Raw genomic sequence first — 18,581 nt, forward strand, 5'->3', positions numbered from 1 at the left:
CTCTATGATATGCATTCCAGGAGATATTTGAAGAAAACATTCTCAAGGAGTCAGAAGGAGAGATACCATTCACATCAGTCCAGACCAATCCACAGGGAGGCTATGTAGACCCCACCAATGAGCCCTGTACAGACTGCCTAGGTTTAGGTAGCTGCCACATTAGAGAGTGTCTGCCAGAAGGGAAACAATACCTGAGATTAAATTAGAGCTTACCCCTGGTTGCCCCATTCTCTGAAGCAAGGTGAAAAGCAGGTGATTGATTACACAAGGGAATCATAGGGGCAGCCAAGCCCTTCCCTCCCACTGCTAGTTCCAAGTCACTGGGTCTCTCGCATCCAGGGTGAGATCATTACATCACCCAGTACTGGCCAGGAAATGGTCTACCTGAGCTGTGACTAAACTTTCCAGGATGGGAAAACAGGATGTCTGTGAGCAAAGGGGGATGAGCAAACAAAAATAGCTACTCTTACCTTTAGTTTCACTGTCACGGGTCTCCTCAGAGTTCAGCCCATTGATTAAACATTGATCAACATGATTGTTGATGGTTGGATAAAGTGCTACTGTCCCAATGTCCCAATAGCTTCTGACCTATTACCCTTATGAGAAACTCTTCTAGAGGTTTCTATGGCCCTGAATAGAGTCATCTCAGTTTCCAGATGAGCCAGTGCTCTGAGGAGACACTGTGTTTCACATGGTGAACAACTGAGATGACAGTCAGCAGGTCAGTACCATGGAAAGGGGTGTGATAGCCCCACCTCTATGTCAGTCAACTCCTTAACTAATACCATGGCGATGAGTGTGGCAAAGCCCCCAAATAACTCCATCCAATTCTGAAACAAGATTGGAACTATTGCCCATGTTTCTGAGTTTCTAAAGAAACCAGCTTTGTTGAGCACATGTTGATTTTTCTCAAGTGTTCACCAAGATGGACAATCTTCCCAAAAGATGGGAAAGAAGGGTTCATTGTGAGAGCATGCAGCAAACTGTGAGTTTACTCCTGCCTGTACTGTGATGAGCCCTCCATAAGCATCATTTAGCTGAACTGCAGAACCTGTCAATGCCATTTCACTCAAGGTAATTACTATTTCTTAAATAACTTGCCAAAGGTCACAGAGATTGGGATACATGCAGCTAATAACACAAGATATGATATATTAAAGACAAGCATTTTTAAAAATGATACCAGGAGGGAAGTTGAGAAAATGCACACTGTGAAGTCCAACTTGACCCTAGTCTGTGCGGCAGTTTTGCAAGTAACACATTTGCCTTCTTCAGCAAGATCCAGTCAGACTACAGCAAGAAAATACAGGAAGGAGGTGATTAAAAATAAATTTCTTGCATATTAAAGGGTAAAAAAACAGAATCTCTTTATTCTCAAGCAGCCATTCCCTCTCTCTTCTTCAGTCCAGCTCTTGCAGCTTTGATTTATTGTCCTCTACTCACCACCATGGCAAATGTCCTAAGAGGTGACACTACCCACTGAAGCACTGCCATTTTCATCTGTTCACTTGTCTCCCCATAGCAATGATAGCAAACATTCGCTGTCCCTCCAGCAAGTCTTTTGAATAGGAAGCATATTGGTGTAACATGGCTTTAAGACAGTCATTGCAGGAGACGTTGATGAGGTCCAGTCAGCTCTATTAAGACTAAATATTTCAGTAGATAGGAGGAGGCCTCATGGAGACAATTAGGTGTGAGAAGGCATCCCTCCATTACACACGTGCATCTTTTACATAAACCTCATCAAATGACAGTCACCTTTTCTGCATGTGGTCCTTTGGAGACTCTCATGGCAGATGTACATCTTGGGGCTCTCAGGAGGCACACTCAGAGCTTTGATTATAGATTTATGGCCGCCTTGAAATTGGCTTACATGAGTTGTAATATATAATTTCTAATATAAATGCATGAAATGATTTTTGAACAATTAAAGACCATAATTTGAAATGGCAATTTCTCCCCTGTAGCAGGCTCAGTGTGAGGTTTAGAGAGAGATAACAAGTGGAACGAGGCAGGGTTTCTGTCTCCGGGAGTTCACAGTCGGCAGGGTTGCATGTGTGAACAATACGCTTTAATGTACGATATGTGGTAGGCCACCAGAATGAATAATACACTGTGAGAATGCAGAAAAGGGAGGGATTAATTTCAGGTAAAATATATCATCTTGTAAGTTTGTGTTTCTCTGCATGTAACCCGATAACAAATATGGTCGTATCCATTTTAGGAAAATCTGGACAATTCAGAATTTTCCTTCCTGGTTACAAACAATACTGCTCTCCAAGCTAGTTCAGGGATCCCACTGTGTTCTTTTACACTTAGGAAATCCATCCTATTGCAAATGCTGGAGGCAGAGACCACAGGCTTAAGGATTAGACCCTCTTGTGTTCACATCATTGCTGTGCTACTCACTGTGTCCTTTAAAAAGAGATTCTATTTTAATGTGATTAGTCCATCTGCAAAACTTGCCTCCTTTGCATTGTTTTTTTTAAGGAAATAAAGATAATACATATAAAATCACTTGCTACAATCTCTGGAATTTAATGGCTGTCCCAAACCAGGAATCATTTTCTTCTAATAACCAGGAATATGGATTTTTTGTTAGAAATGTTAGGAGTCTTTGATAGAGAAAAAGTTCAAATTCCCAATGTAAAAATGTCAACCAGCTGGTGTCACAATATCACTGCATCCCACCTCACCCCAATTTCAATGGCTTATGTCACCAAGCAATTACTCTTCCAGTTTATGGGCTTAGAGGTTGACTGTCATTCAGCTGATTTAGGTGCCACTATGCTTTACACTGTAAATAGTTTGCTTCAATCAAGTTGAGCTCAGGCCAACTCCATATTTCTCAGTCTAGGGCCACAGTGAGGGGCCAGACACAATATTTTCAGCAAGGCCTGACATGGTGAGCCTTGCAAGATTGTTTGAAACTAATGCTATTATCACCATGATGAAAATCATGCCAGGAAACCCCAAATAAATGCTGTCTGTATCAGTCTCCCATGGTTCTTGTGTTGAAGATGGAGACAAAAACTGTAATGAGCATGTGTGAGAGAGTGTATCAGTGAGGTAGGGAGCCATTTTCCAGAGCTGTGATGACACCTGTGGCAAGTGCCCACAGCCTCCTTACGAACTTTACAGGTGCATCTTGAATGGTGACATACAGAAGGCATTCTAGGCACTACAGCCTCTACCTTCTGTGACTTAGAGGCAAATTCACTGCACATTCTTCAGCACTAACAACGGTCCACATGTATATGTATTTGTATGATCATCCACTTTGTATGTGCACGTGTGTATGACCGTTCATATTGTGTGATCATCGTCCACTTATTAGTGCAAACAGTGACTTCTGACACCAGCTACCCACTGTTAGAACAAATATCACAGGTTGAGGACACAAGCACAAGAAAGGCTTCACTTCAGACACCAGGGACAACTTTTGGTGTTCCCGAGCCATCTGTGTTTTGACTAGCTGTCTACAATTTAGGGGTTCCACTACCCTCCATCCTGTAGTCAATAATTTGCTAATTCACAGAATCCACACAAGTGTGGTATTTGCTATCACGGTTTTATTTATAGAAAATGATACAAGTTAAAATTAACCAAAGTTAAAAAAAATCCTACCAAAGTAGGGACTACTTCATCCCTCATTCCAACTATCCACTTTCCTCCTTCATGAGAGATATTGGCATTGCTCATCTTGTTTTATATATAATCCCTGTTGAGTCCATAGGAAAAATATGGACATTGTGTGGTATGGTAGATATATCAATTACAGGACCTTTCAGCCATTATGTTTTACTTCCGAAACTAAAACCAAAGTATAGAGGAGACTAAGTTTAATAGAAATAGATATACAATGACATAATGGCTGGTATAGGTGTAAACCTTCTATTGGTGTCTTCTCAATTTGAATCTTACTCAGAGACTTGAGATGATATACATCACATCTTTTATCCTGAAAAATGAAATTGTAAAGGAAAATCATATACCTGTCTTTCAGTGAGCATAAATCATGCCTACCCGAAGCTGGCTCCATACAGACCAGCAGGACAACTGCTTTCTCCTCAGCTGCTACTCTCGGTCTTCCTGAATTCCTGCTTTACCTGCATTGTGCAGGTGTGTGCGTTCCTTTCCGTGAAGCAGCAGCCGTGGTACTGTGAGGTCTATCAGTACAGGTAAGTCCCTTCCCTTAGGTTTTCTCATCTGAAAGTGACATAAGCAGTGCACCGTGACATTGTCTAACTTGGTACCAATACAAACTCTAAAATAATACTTTCATACTGCAAATCAGAAGTGATAGAACACAATACATGCAATGGGTGGCATACTCGGTGAGCATGTGGAGTGGCCAGGGGAGTACCTGTCACCATGATTGCTGGTGAGATGATCTAACAGCTTGATGTTCACTCCTTGAGGCATGGATTTCATATAGAACAAGGCTTGGGAAATACTCCCTACGAAGAGCCAGAGAAGAACATTAGGCTTTCAGAGGAGGATGGTCTTCTTGCAACTAGTCAATGATGCCACTGTAGTACAGGAACAGCCAAGGCAATATGTAAATTCAAGTTTTCTTTTTCCTGAGGAAATAGCATTGTCCTTCTGAACTCAAGCCTGTACACTCCACTATGAGCCTAATGGCATTGGAACCCCAGAGCACAGAAACATAAATGGAGAACCAGCAAGTGATTTGAAAGATCTTTATTCAGGCTCCAAAGTCAGTAATTCAAGTATGACTTGGAATACACAGTCCCATGTAGTTTCAGAACCAAATATTCCTCTAATCTGGAGCAAATACACACAGAGAAATACACTGTGGTTGGAACTAGAAGGAAGCAGGATGGAACCATAGAGGCATGGCCAGGAAATCAAGATGGCTCTGGTTCAATCACTATGTTGGGTCTTTATTATGACTCCTTAGCTACCAAGGAGTGATTGGTGTAGGGACACAACTCAGGATGCAATTCAGTAAGCTCACATCAATAAATGAAAGAGAATACACACACACACACACACACACACACACACACACACACACACACACACACGTACGCAAACACATACATAAGTACACACTTTGCCCAAGTGGTACATTTACTATTTGATTTGACAGAAATTCTGAAGAAATTGTCACCCAAGGCCTCTCAGGACAGGTTATCTTCTTTGTCATTGTAAGAAGTAAACAAGAAATGTCCTGTCAGCCACCAGCAGGAACAGGTTAAAAGCTGAAGTCACCTGGTAGTCATTACATGACTTTGTCATCTAATAGATCATTTTACAAGTATAGAATTTTTCATAAATGCTGACAATTCTCTCATAGTGAATGCTTCCTGACAAAACAAAGTAATTTCTCAACCAATATGAGTTTGGAGCAAAACTGGACTGGAAATTCAACTCTGGTTCCTGCTTCTGTTCTGAGTTATGAGAGCACCACTCTGTGGCCCATCATCACCTTCAACTGTATCTCAGCAGCGTTCGTATTTTCTAAGGGGAAACCGTTTAGGAAACCCATCTACACAAACTGTGAGTATACAAGGTTTATTTTTTCCTCCATTTTTTTATTTAAATTAGAAACAAGATTGTTTGGCATGTCAATCCTAGTTCCCTCTCCCTCCCCTCCTCCCCTGCCCCCTACTAACACCCTACCTATACCATATCCTTTCTGCTCCCCGAGGAGGGTGAGGCTTTCCATGGGGATCTTCAGAGTCTGTCATGTCCTTTGGGATAGGGCCTAGGTCCTCCACCTTGTGCCTAGACTGAGAAGGTATCCCTCTATGTGGAATGGGCTAGGGATAAGTACTGATCTACTGCAAGAGGTCCATAGATTTCTGAGGCCTCCTCACTGACACACTTTCATGGGGTCCAGGCAAGTCCTATGCTGGTTTCCCAGCTATCAGTCTGAGGACCATGAGCTCCTCCTTGTTCAGGTCAGCTGTTTCTGTGGGTTTCACCAGCCTGGTCTTAACCCCTTTGCTCATCACTCATCCTTCTCTGCTACTGGATTCCAGTTCAGTTCGGTGTTTAGCTGTGGGTGTCTGCTTCTACTTCCATCATCTGCTGGATGAAGGCTCTAGGATGGCATATAAATTAGTCATCAATCTTATTATCAGAGGTGGGCATTTGAAGTAGCCTCTCCACTGTTGCTTAAATTGTTAGTTGGTGTCATCCTGCTAGATCTCTGGGCATTTCCCTAGTGCCTAATTTCTCTTTAAACCTATAATGGCTCCCTCTATTATGGTATCTCTTATCTTGCTCTCCTATGTTCGTTCTTCTCCCTACTCAAAATCCCTGCTCCCTCATGTGTTCCTCACCCCTCCTCTTCTCCCCTTCTCTTTCTCCTAGCTCCCTCTCCCCTCCCACCATGTCCTGATTTGTTCAGGAGATCTTGTCCCTTTCCCCTTCTCCGGGGGACCATGTATGTCTCTCTTAGGGTTCTCCTTGTTTCCTAGCTTCTCTGGAGGTGTGGAATGTAGGCTGGTAATCCATTCTGGGTCTTTTTCTCTTCTCACTTCCTTCCTAGAGTCCTAGCATATGAGATGTTTCGTCTCTCTGGCATGATAATTAGATAAAATGGCCTTAGATGGGTGAGCCTGAGGGCAGAAAGCTACTCATTTGAGGATGTACAGTCATTATTAAATGGTCAAATGAGTCATCGAGAATCATTTGTTGCACAGTTTACAGGTAGAAAGGCTTTTGTAGAAGGCCTTTAAGGAACTCACAAAACCTCTTAGTAGCTTCATAAAGCTAGAACAGTTGCATTAAGTCTTCGATGCCTCCACTTTTCTCATGTGTAGAATGGGAATATTATATGACCTTCAACATTGTGGTGAAAATTAAATAAAACTTTTTATGTAAAGTGTCTAGTGCAACACATAGGAATGTCCCCAAATTTATAACATTTTTAAAAAATTCTTACTTCTCTAATAATTTCCCTAAGTAGAATAAAGGCAAATTCAAAAGAAAACCCCCAAAGTGTTTGAAGTGGCAATCAAGACCTCTAGGCAGGAAAGCAAACAAACTAGAGTATGTCCTTCCACACTTTTGAAAGTGGGAGTAGATATTGTTAGTAATTATGCCAGCTCAAGGAGAACCTCGGGAAATTCAGATGCATGGGCATCTTATCTACCACACAGCTGGCTTTGCTGTGTCTTCATTGTAAATAATTCCATGTCAAAGTGACTCAAGATGCATGGGACGATAGCTCAGTTACCAGCATCCTTGCCTCACACGCCCAAAACCCTGAGTTTAATCCCCAGGACCACATAAAACCAGGAGTGGTGTCACATGCCTACCATCTTAGCGTTTAGGAGGGAGAGGCAGGAGGGTGCAAATTCTAGGTCATTCTTGGGCTACATGGTGAATTTGGAGCAGCTTGTGTTACAAAGAATAAAAAAAAAGTGAAACAAACCTATAAATCATTTCAATTGACCTCCAATTTCCTTAAGAAAACCAGTTCTTGAGTTAAGGTTTACATTGATTTCCAGGATATTTGTAGCCATTTTTATTGTTGCTTTTTAGTCATTTTGTAATGCATGTAGCTGATAAGGATATGAAAATGCTATACTAAAAACAAACTTCTGCTGGTCTGATAAGATTTCTTAAATCATGGTATTTCATTTAGTTTTAATTTGGATTTTTCTTGTCAGTGAAGAGAAATATAGATCTGTGTTATTAGGCATGTCATCTATGATTTGTCTATGTACATTTTAATCTGTTTTCATATTAGATTTCTGCTATATTTGTCTGTATGAGCTGTTTATTCCTTTGTAGTTAGTTATATTTTCTCGTTGCCTTTATGCACAGAAAGGTTCTTCTAGTTACAAAACAGAGATTGCACTTACTTATTTTAAAGATAGTTTAACACTTTTTAAATTTTTAATGCAATGTGGTATGTTTACCATGTGAGTCAAGTTAGTTTACCCAATTAATCAATTTTTCTAGCAGATTTTTGTACTATCAAATATATAATATTCCTTTCACTTATTTATTCCCCCACTGAGAATAATACCAGCCACATCATATCTGTTCAGGTATGTTATTGTTCAATTACAGGTAATTTGTATTGGATACTGCCCTTCTGTGTTAGCTCCACATACTACATATTTATGTAGAGCTGGTGTGCTTTCCCACTGTCTTTACTATTTCACTGGTACTATGTTCAATGGCATTTTACCAAGGATAGTTTCATGGTTTATTTAATAAGCAGCATGTGGGTTGTAAACTCTGATTTCTCTTCACTTTTTACAGTCATCTCACTCTCATGATTTTTTTTTCTTCCAGATGAATTGTAAAATAAAGTGTCCAGCTTCCAAATTTCTCACTTGGGATCTTGACACTTTGGGAAGAATTTATGGATTTATGTAATTTAATCTTCCCATGTAGGAGCATTCCACATCCATTTGTTATTTTCTTGTTATTGTGACCAAGGATGTGACGAGAAACAGCCTAATGGAGGAGGCAGACCCTCGTGGCGAGGAAGGCACGTGGTGCCTGTGCTCCCAGTCAGGAAGCAAAATTGACAGGAAGCAGGCCTGCACTATAGATACATACATATCAAGGCCTATTCCAAATGACCCATTTCATTCAGAGGTGTTTGACCTCCATAAGGTCCCCCAACCTTCTAAAGTAGTGCCCACCAGCTGGGACCAAGTTCAAATGCACGAGCCCATGGTGGATATTTCACAACAAAGCAAGCCGCAGCCACCGCTATCCTCATTTCTTTTATTTATCCTTTAATATCTGCAGTTTTCTCCACCATAGGCACTGTACATTTAAGAACCTAATCTGATTTGCTTATCTGTTTGTATTCTGAATGGCTTCTCCCTGTTGTATTTATAACTGAATGGCACTGTGACATGAGAAGGGTATAGTATCACTTCCAATTTCTACCCAGAATCCTTCCTGACCTTTGTTGTTACCTTGAGTCTTAAGTGTTTTGAAAAACAGTGATTAGTAATCGCAAACAAAATTGTTCCCTCTTCTTTTTAAACAATTAAACATCTACCTAAATTTTGAATGAATGAAACCCAGAATTCAGGACAATGTTAGATAATATCAAGGCTAACAGATACATGGACACCTTAGTGACAACACTTGTAGGAATTCTCACTTAAACTGTTTATAAATACATTTTTGGCTGTTGGCGAGATTGTCATGGAAAGCTTCTATTATGTTTTAAAAAATAACCCTCTGTTTGCGTTAATCAAGAGAGATTTTAAAATCCAGTCTAGGAGACAGACTTCAACAGATGGCTTACCATCATCTACCAAGATGAATACTCTTTTTGTATCTTCTGTCTTCTTATCCAGTGCTACAGATGTTTTATATTAATAATTTTGTTACTAAATCATAATCTTGAGAATAGCCTACTTACTTGTAGTGCATTTAACTTTTACTAAATTGGATTTTGTAGCTTCTTGAAGAACCACATTTCATGCTGTATTTTTCAGTTTTTTTGTACATTTTTGTTAGGTTTGAGCTTTATGTAAAAATTTGACTTTTTATTTTCCCTATAAGGATTTTAATAGATAAGAATGATTTCTTCCTTGACAACTTACACAAATCTGGCAGTAAATTACTTAGCTCCAAATCCTTCCTTTGAAAGTATGTTTTAAGGATTGATTTGGATTATACTGTTTTAAATAATATATATTTGCCCATATGATACCATTTCATTAATATTATCAAACTTTATCATACAATTTGGGGTAAGGTTTTTCTTAAAGTTTTAATTACTTTCTGTGACCCTGGCTAGTGTCTTAATTATACGTATATATGTATTAATCATCTTTCACTAAGTGTGACAGAATACCTAAGATTTCTTTAATTTTTTTTTTAATTTAGTCTGTGGTTACTTGGCTCTGTTGTGTCTGGGACTTCAGTGTGGGAGAGATAAGGACAGGGGATACATTGTAAAATGAAGTTGCTCATCTTCTGTAGCTCAGGATGCAAGAAAGACAGCAAGTGTGGGCATGAAGGTAAGGGGGAGGCAAGGAAGGAAATGGCCAGGATGGGGTGGAGTGAGCTAGGGATAAAACATACCTTTCAAGTATATGGTCCTGCTAATTTTGTCAATTGTCTCAAGTATCTATCACCTCACAATAGCTCATTAAGCTGTGAGCCTATCAGTGGGATAATTCATAATTAGGTTAGGGCCTTCCCTATCTACCCATCCCTTGAAGTGAGGCCTCTGTGCTGAGCTGGAGTCCATGCCCTCTGGAAACCACACCCTCCATACCAGAGTTTTTGGTGGATGTTTTGGATCCAAATTGCAGCAAAAATGTTGCTTTTTCTTGTTCTTCTTACCTTAAATGCAACTTTTTTTTTTTTTTACTGGTTAATAACAAAATAGCTCTCAGACTTTTAATTCTGTATTGGCTTTGATTTTCTCATTTATTAAGGTTTGTTTTCCCTTTTCTTGAATGTGTTTTTATTTTTTAATAATTTTTTATTTAAGTTAGAGACAATCTTATTTTACATACCAGTCTCAGCTCCCTCTCCCTCCCATCTTCCCATGCCCCACCTACTCCCCAACTCCACTCCCCAGGGAGGGCGAGGCCTCCTATGGGGAATCATCAAAGTCTGTCACATCCTTTTGGGCAGGACCTAGGTCCTCCCCCATGTATCCAGGCTGAGAGAGTATTCCTCCATAGGGAATGGGTTCCTAAAGTCGGTACACTAGGGAAAAATACTGGTTCCACGGCCAGAGGCCCCATAGACTGCCCTGGCCTCCCAACTGACACTCACATTTAGGGGGCCTGGTTCTGTCCTATGCTGGTTCCCCAGCTGTCAGACTGGGGTCCATGAGCTCCCACCTGCTTGGGTCAGTTGTTTCTGTGGGTTTCCCCTGCATGGACTTGACCCCTTTGCTCATCATTCCTCCTTCTCTACAACTGGATTCCAGGAGTTCATCTCAGTGTTTAGCTGTGGATCTGTGCTTCTGCTTTCGTCAGCTACTGGGTGAAGGCTCTAGGATGACATTTGAGGTAGTCATCAATCTCGTTATAGGGGAAGGGCCATTTAAGGTAGCCTCTCCACTAACTTCATGGTCCATGTTTGTTTCTCTATCTGTATAAAGTTAGGAAAGCATTCAAGGCCAGTTATTGTAGTTTGGATTCCATTCTTTATATTTTCCCCTACCAGCAACTTGACCTATTTTGTTCTTTGGCCTAATACTTTTCTGAACAGTGAATTTTACTGGTTGAGAGAGGGGGTCAGATTTTGCTTTCATTTTCTTTCTTCTTTTTCTTTTAATAGCTCATAACTTTGATATAATAGGCTTTAGTAACTTTCCTTATTTGTGTACTGAGGGGGGTGGGTTGCTTCAGTTCAACCCTATCACAAATGTCTGTTCTGATAGTTGTGATTAGACGACCTAGCCTCGGACACGTGCTTTGGAGGAATTGCTTCAGTGTTGTATAGGATAAGCTCCCGGCTCTAGGTCACACATACGCAGTTATTGTTAAAGCACTTTCATTCAATTATATTATTCAGATTCTCTTTGTTCCTGAACCACTTTGGCAAAGCTGTCTTCTCAAAGGATTTGAGATCCTGTTGGTGTCTTCCTCTGATCTTACATTTCCTGTCAATGAGTTTCTCGTCATTTCCCTCAGTTTTGAAGCAGTGTTTGAAAGTACCCTTGACTCTTGTTGCAACAAATGAAGACTCTGCTTTATATTTTGCAGTTATTTCTTATAGCCCTTATTTCCAAGGTAAATGTATTTCATAAGTAGGATACTCTAACTACCCGGTACTTCAATAGGAAGGAAATACAATACCAGGACTTTCACACACATGGAGTGAATTAGAAGTAGATTAGTTACAAGATGGGGACTTGGAACTTAAAGGAAAACTGAAATCTTATCATCGACACAATAATTTTATTCAGTTGGTGGTGCCCTGTGTGTGTTATAATGCATATGCGGATGCAGGGGACAGCAACCTGTGGGAAGGAGCCAGTGGATTCCAGGGATTAAACTCAGGTCATTAGGTTTGGTGGCTTTTCTGGTTAGGGTTTCTCGTGGTGTAGTTCTCAACCTGTGGGTCACAACCCCTTTGTTGGTGAGTGATCTTTTCACAGGGGTCACCTAAGACCATTAGAAAACACAGATATATACATTACGATTCTCAGCCACAGCATCATTACAGTTAAATAGCAACAAAAAGAATTTTATGGTTGAGGGCACCACAACATGAGGAACTGTAGTAAAGAATCACAGCATTAGGAAGGTTGAGAACCACTGCTGTGATGAAACACCATGACCAAAAGCAAGCTGAGGAAGAAAGGGTTTGTTTTTGCTTACACTTCCACACTGTAGTTCATCACTGAAGGAAGTCAGGATAGGAACTCAAACCCAGTAGGAGCTGATGCAAAAGCCATGGAGAGGCGCTGCTTATTGGCTCTCTCCACATGGTCTGCTCAATCTGCTCTCTTATAAAATCCAGGACCACTAGCTCAGGGATGGCACTGCCCACCATGGGCTGGCCCTCTCACTTCAAACACTAATTAAGAAAATGCCCTACAGCCAGATCTTATGTAGGCATTTTCTCAACTGCTTTTCCTCCTTTTCAGATGACACTAGCTTGTTTCAAGTTAACATAAAATTAGTCAGAAAAGTGAGTGACAAGTGCATTTAGCTGCTGAGCCACATGACTGGTGTAACTGATAATTCCAAATGGGAAAGGCTTTATTATCTTCTAATACACTTAAGCGTTAATATTTTTTGAAAAGTATGTGTGCATGTGTGTGGTGGGGTCTGTGCACATGTGAATGAAGGTGCCCATGGAGTGCAGGAAAGGGCTTTGGATATCAGGGAGCTGGATTTACAGGTGGTAGTGAGCCACCCTATGTTGGTGCTGGGGACGGGACTTAGGCCCTTTGTAAGATCAGTATATGCTCTAAACCCTGAACTGTCTCTCCTGCCCCAATGCATGATACTGCAGACTGTAAACTTCTGAATTAGAATTCAGAAGTCTTCAGAGGTACTAAGATGCATTATACAAGTGATTTCACCCTGAAATAACAAAAATCTTGCTTTTCTAACCAGTGCTTGAGAGCTCAACTTTATGATGACAAGATACAGAAAAAGTTGTAAACAAATATGAGTATTGCCAACGCTTCCTTTATTTGAAGACAAGTTAACAGTGGTTTGTGCAGTATTTGCTTTTAAATTGCTTGCCTCCGTGGGGCCCCATTCTTTATCCACAGCAGCTAACCACAGAGAGCAGACACTCATTTCAATTCTTCATCACATTTTCTTTAACCAAAGATGAAGTAAGGGAGAGGGCCTGCTTTGCAGATCACTAGCCTGAGGACACATTGAATGTGCAAGATGCAGCCAGTTGCTAATAAGAATTGTGCCTTTAGCAGGACCAACAGCTAATGTCACCTTCCTTTTCCAGTTTCTGGGTCCTGGAAACTCCACAGTAGAACAAATGCAGAAAGTGATCTTTGTATCACCATCATGGGCACTTTGCTCTATTTGGGAGGAGCAGTCCTCCCCTCCTTCTCTCTCTCTCTCTCTCTCTCTCTCTCTCTCTCTCTCTCTCTCTCTCTCTATGCTTCACCCTCTTTCTAAGCAAGTGTGGTCATTCTCCTGAGAGTGGGTGAGGAAATGCTAAGGGTGGGTACAAGTGCTTAAAGGTGAAACCAATCCTGGTGTCTTCAGAAATAGTTTCTGTGGATTTATCTCAGGTTTCTAGTTGGTCCAGATATAGAAAACCTAGATGGTGGTATTTGACTTTTTTAAAAACACCTCAGGAGGATCTATGGATCATATCTATCTTGGTAACACTGAATGGATTCTAGTGCTTGGGGCTTGAGGTTATATCAAAAAACATTGTCAAGGCTCTATTTGCAGAGTTCTTTGGGAAGACACAGGAGCAGGTGGGCTTTTGGTGGGAAGAACAGGGATTTTGACATAATACACTGGGGATGTTTATGTTCTAAAGGTCAAGCAGTTGTGGATGCAGGAAGGGAGAAGCCCAGCAGATTTGCATATTTATTTCTAAGTAACCTTTCCCAAGTCAGAGTCCCAAAGCCCCGGATGCAGTCATTTCTGGAGTCTGGTTGATGTATCATTTGAGGTCATATGAGCCAGAATGTCATGTGTGATATGCAGTAAACATTGTCAGGGAGGATTAGGAAGTTGCATGAAATGGGGCACTTGAATTGGGCTCATTAAGTAGAGGAAAACGGAATGTACCATGGCAGGAGGAATACTGTCTGCACTGGGCACTTAAGGACCTCTTGGTAGGAAACTGAATGTGAGTGGTCACAAGGTTTCAGAAAAGCTGGTGGGCCTGACCCCAGAAAGCCCTGAGTGTCAGTGGACCATTCTTGTACCTCATTCTCCTACAAGTGAAGGATAAGATGCTGTCAGGACTGGGTGCACCCTACATGTGTGTGTCACTGGATGGTGTGATCATGATGAGCAGGGCTTCTCTGTAGCCATTGAGATGGTCTAGCATTGGCAGGATGTTCCCACCCTGGGGACCCTCAGCAGAGATGATTCCTTCCTGGACGTTTCTATAACATGTTTAATTCCATCTTTATGAGGAAAGATGTTTAATGTAACACCTTTATCTTACAAACATTAGAACATATTTTAAAACATATGATGATGTATCAAAACATCTGAAGATGCGTCTAGCATTTGCCCAACATGGACTGATTGCTAACATGTGCCAAGTTCTATGAGGCATTCTCTTAGCACCTGAAAATAATATTTGGCGTTTCCACAGATTTATTCTCACTTCTGCTGACATCTGCTGCGGTTCTCACCATTTTCATTCTGTTCTCTGACTTTCAAGATATATACCAAGGAATGGAGGTAAGTGTTGTGCTATGACTCAGGCGTGCCAAAGCTGTCCTTGCATTGTAGTTTCTAAGTCAGTCATTATTCTCTCTGACCCACTAAACACTATGAACTGGTATTTTTTAGAAGAGAAAATATTTCTGTATTTCACATACATTTTCACATTAATAGTGTCATCATTTCAACATGTTTATAATGTTCATGCCTAAAACATTGTATGGGACCAGAGAGATGACACAGTGAGTAAATGTGCCTGCTACCAAGCCTGATGATCAGAGTTCATTCCCTGGAAGTGGTAGAAGGAGACGATTGACTCCCATAAGTTGACTTATGACATCTACATGTGTTTTGTGGCATGTATGCCCCCTTACACACACACACACACACACACACACACACACACACGCCGTACACTAAATATAAAATATCTTGTTTTAAAACTTTGTCTTGCCATATTTTACCTATACAGTGAAATTAGTGCACTAATATAGTAATTAATTCTCCACACCTGTTTAAAACATAGTAAGAATATCCTTTAAATTTAATTGTAAAAGAAAATGGTTGGGGCAATCATATTCTACCAGGAATTGGCCGTGGAGTGTTACCTGAGTGGCCATTGTTTGATCTAGAACACACCAGTTTGAAATTAACCTCATCGGGAAGTTGTTAGTTATTCTTGGATCCAGTCTTGTGGGAGACTTCTGGAAGCTTTCAGCCCATAGTTTTGTTTTTAAGAGTAGCCATTCTTTGCTGAGATGTAACGTGACTGCCTGACACCACCAATTCTTGAAGGGAATGTAAAAGTAGAGCTGGGAGAATGTGGAAGGAATTCTCACTGTTGCTCTGACAGCCAAGAAGGCTTTGTGGAAGACACACAGGTTGGTGGGGACCCAGACACACAGGCTGGATCTTGCAGGGTCAGGCTGTTTCCGATGGGCTGAACTGCCTCAGCACCAGGAGAAAGAGCGGAGGATCTTTTGGTTTTCAAAGAACAAATGTGATTCCAGAAACAGAAATGTGGGGTGTAAAGGGTGAAAAGCAAAGCAAGGCTTGCATTACCCAACGGGTAGAAAAATCTTGTAAAACAGGCAGGTGGTGTACTGTGGAGCATGGAGAACAGGGGGAACTAAGGGAGGCAGGCACCATCCAAAGCAGCCAACCAGCTTCGTACTTTCTGCCAAAATAACAGGGAGACGCTGAGGGTTCCTTGCAAGGACATTTCAAACAGATTCATTAAGCAAGGTCAGGAAAGCAAGGTGATGGAGAGACAGGAAATGAAAACTCATGAGATCCATCCATAGCCCATGAGTTACAGAGCTTCAAGGGTGTGCTTGGTTCGGGAACAGAAGTAAGATGTTGCTCTGAGCAATTCAGTAATTCAGTCTGCTGTGAACAACTCCAAATTATTGAAGTGAAAAATTCCAAACCAAGATGATTTCCAAGCCGGGGATGGAGAATAGCCTCCCCCATTATGGTGGAAGCAGCGATGAGATCTGAGTGGGTCAGAGTGTGACAGAGTGGAAAGCCTTCCACCTAATGTGCGGTGCCTCAAAGCCCAGGTAGAGGCTGTTTCTGCTTGGGGAAACAAACGACCAAGTACTGAAATGAAACAAGCCATCCCATGATGTGGATGAGAATTTGAAGTGAGTGGCTAGACCATGTTTTTGTTTGTCTTTTTTTTTTTTTTCTTCGCTCTTTGGGCTCTTTTTGCCCAGCACCCAAATAAATCACACACAGGGAGACTTATTACTTATGAATGCCAGGCCTTGGCTTGGCTTGTTTCTAGCCAGCTTTTCTTAACTTAAATTATCCTGTCTACCTTTTGCCTCTGGGCTTTTTCCCTTTTCTTACTTCTGTGTATCTTACTTTCACTCTCACTTGGTAGCTGGCTGTGTGGTTGGGTGTCGGACCCCCAATAGAATCAAAGAATAAAACACAATCAACAAGAGCAGTGAATCTCAACCTTCCTAATGCTGAGACCCTTTAATACAGTTCCCCATGTTGTGGTGACCCACCCCCCCAAACAAAAAATTATTGTTGTGCTATTTCAGAAACATAATTTTGCTGCTGTTATGAATCATGCAAATATCTGATACACAACCTCAAGGGGGTCTTGACCCCCTTGTTGAGAATCACTGGATTAGACACTCTGGGGTGGAGGATTCTGTGATTTTTAGACTTCAGATTCCCACACAATCAACCTAACTTTCTGTGCATCAGAAACAGGACTGCATAGCTCCCCGTCCACTGTGGGTGTGGCTCTCACATCTAATAAGCAGAGATGTTTCCTGGTGAGTCTGTGACGCTGTAGTATTTGTATAGGTTGTTAGGTTTGCACAAAGCCACTAGGTTTGGGATTGATAACATTTGCCCAAAACATCATACTCAGTCAAAGTAACATTATTTTTTTTGCCATGACTTATGTTTTACCCACAAGTCAATTTTACTGGAGGGAAAAAAGCAATGAATTCCAAGTTAGTTTTTGCTTTGGGAGCCAGAAAACAGTAAGAATTGCAGAAGAATGATTAAGTTTTACATCCTCTCCCCTAGTCTTAAAGCATAAATGAAGAGGGCCACTTGAGCTCCAAGGTGTTCCTTACTTCACTGCCCAAGGTGTCTTATTGCCCTAGCTGACAGACACCATCAGGCTAGGGAGGGAGCACAGGCCTGGAGGAATCCATTCTAGTTTAAATTCTGGCTTTGAATAAAGTCCTTGGGCAAGGTGTGCTAGCCTTCATCTTTCTTATCTGCAAAGTAGAGAAAACAGTGCCTACCTTCCAACTTCAGGGTTATTAAAAATCCAGAAATTCTAAATAATAACAAGCATGGTATACTTTTTCAAAATGTGAAACATATACTACCTAATAGCAGCGTTTTTTGTTTTGTTTTGTTTTGTTTTGTTTTTTGCTTTTTTTTCCCAATAGTTCATCCCAACCATCACATCATGGAGAGTTTCGATTCTGGTGGCAGCCTTTGTCCAGTTCTGTGTGGCCTTCTTTGTGGAGGTAAAGTATATGGCTCCTATGATTTTTTAAGGTAGATATGCAAATTCAGAGTCTCATTCTCAACTGACATTCACTGTTTACAGCAACTTCTATAGTACCCAAAAGAGGATTAGTAAGGGCGTTTTGAAGACCGGGCATGATCTTGTTGGGAGGAATTCTTTAGAGTATGGTTTAAAACTCTTGGAAGGCTGCTGAGAAATATTCCTGGAATCTTTCTCCATAGAAAGTAAAACACTGACTCAGTTCCAGTGCTTATTGAAAGAGGTGCTGTATTTACTCCCCACTATTCCCAAACATCTAGAAGTGAGACCGAAGTGACCCCGAGGCTCTGAAAAGTGAGGAGACCTTTGGACAGAGTGAAGCAGCCTCTTAAGGAGGGCACCTCTAATTGGGAGAGAAAGGAAGCCCACTTTCATTGTCATCAACTGGACCCTTGGAGGCCTTCCCATGGGTGGTCCTCTTCTCCTCGGGGCCACTGAATGACTGACTCATCCACACAGCAAAAGGCAAGGGTGGTGTTTCTTAAAAGGAGTTAAAAAAAAGAGAGAAAGAGAAAGATTACTTTTGAATTATAAGTAAGTCCTTTAAGGGAAAAGACCAACCAAATTAAGTAGGTGTGTGTGTGTGTGTGTGTGTGTGTGTGTGTGTGTGTGTGTGTGTGTGTGTGTGTTTGTAAATTTCTTATACTCTTTCAGTCAGGAACTCCACCTTTACATCACATTTTTTTTTAAATGAGACACCTATCTTGTATGAAGAG

The 18,581-nt window shown here is 41.1% G+C and overlaps 1 protein-coding gene across 1 annotated transcript in view; it reads left to right on the top strand.

Moving 5' to 3' along the window:
• Window positions 1–18,581, top strand: part of LOC100751095 (probable cation-transporting ATPase 13A5) — a 120,226-nt gene that overhangs the window by 99,745 nt on the left and 1,900 nt on the right. The window contains exons 28-31 of the mRNA XM_027413273.2: window positions 4,007–4,181; window positions 5,324–5,526; window positions 14,746–14,834; window positions 17,744–17,824. Coding sequence (XP_027269074.2) covers window positions 4,007–4,181; window positions 5,324–5,526; window positions 14,746–14,834; window positions 17,744–17,824 — 548 coding nt within the window. The remainder of the gene's footprint in view (window positions 1–4,006; window positions 4,182–5,323; window positions 5,527–14,745; window positions 14,835–17,743; window positions 17,825–18,581) is intronic.

The sequence above is a fragment of the Cricetulus griseus genome, chromosome 4, assembly GCF_003668045.3.
Source record: "Cricetulus griseus strain 17A/GY chromosome 4, alternate assembly CriGri-PICRH-1.0, whole genome shotgun sequence".
NCBI lineage: Eukaryota > Metazoa > Chordata > Mammalia > Rodentia > Cricetidae > Cricetulus > Cricetulus griseus.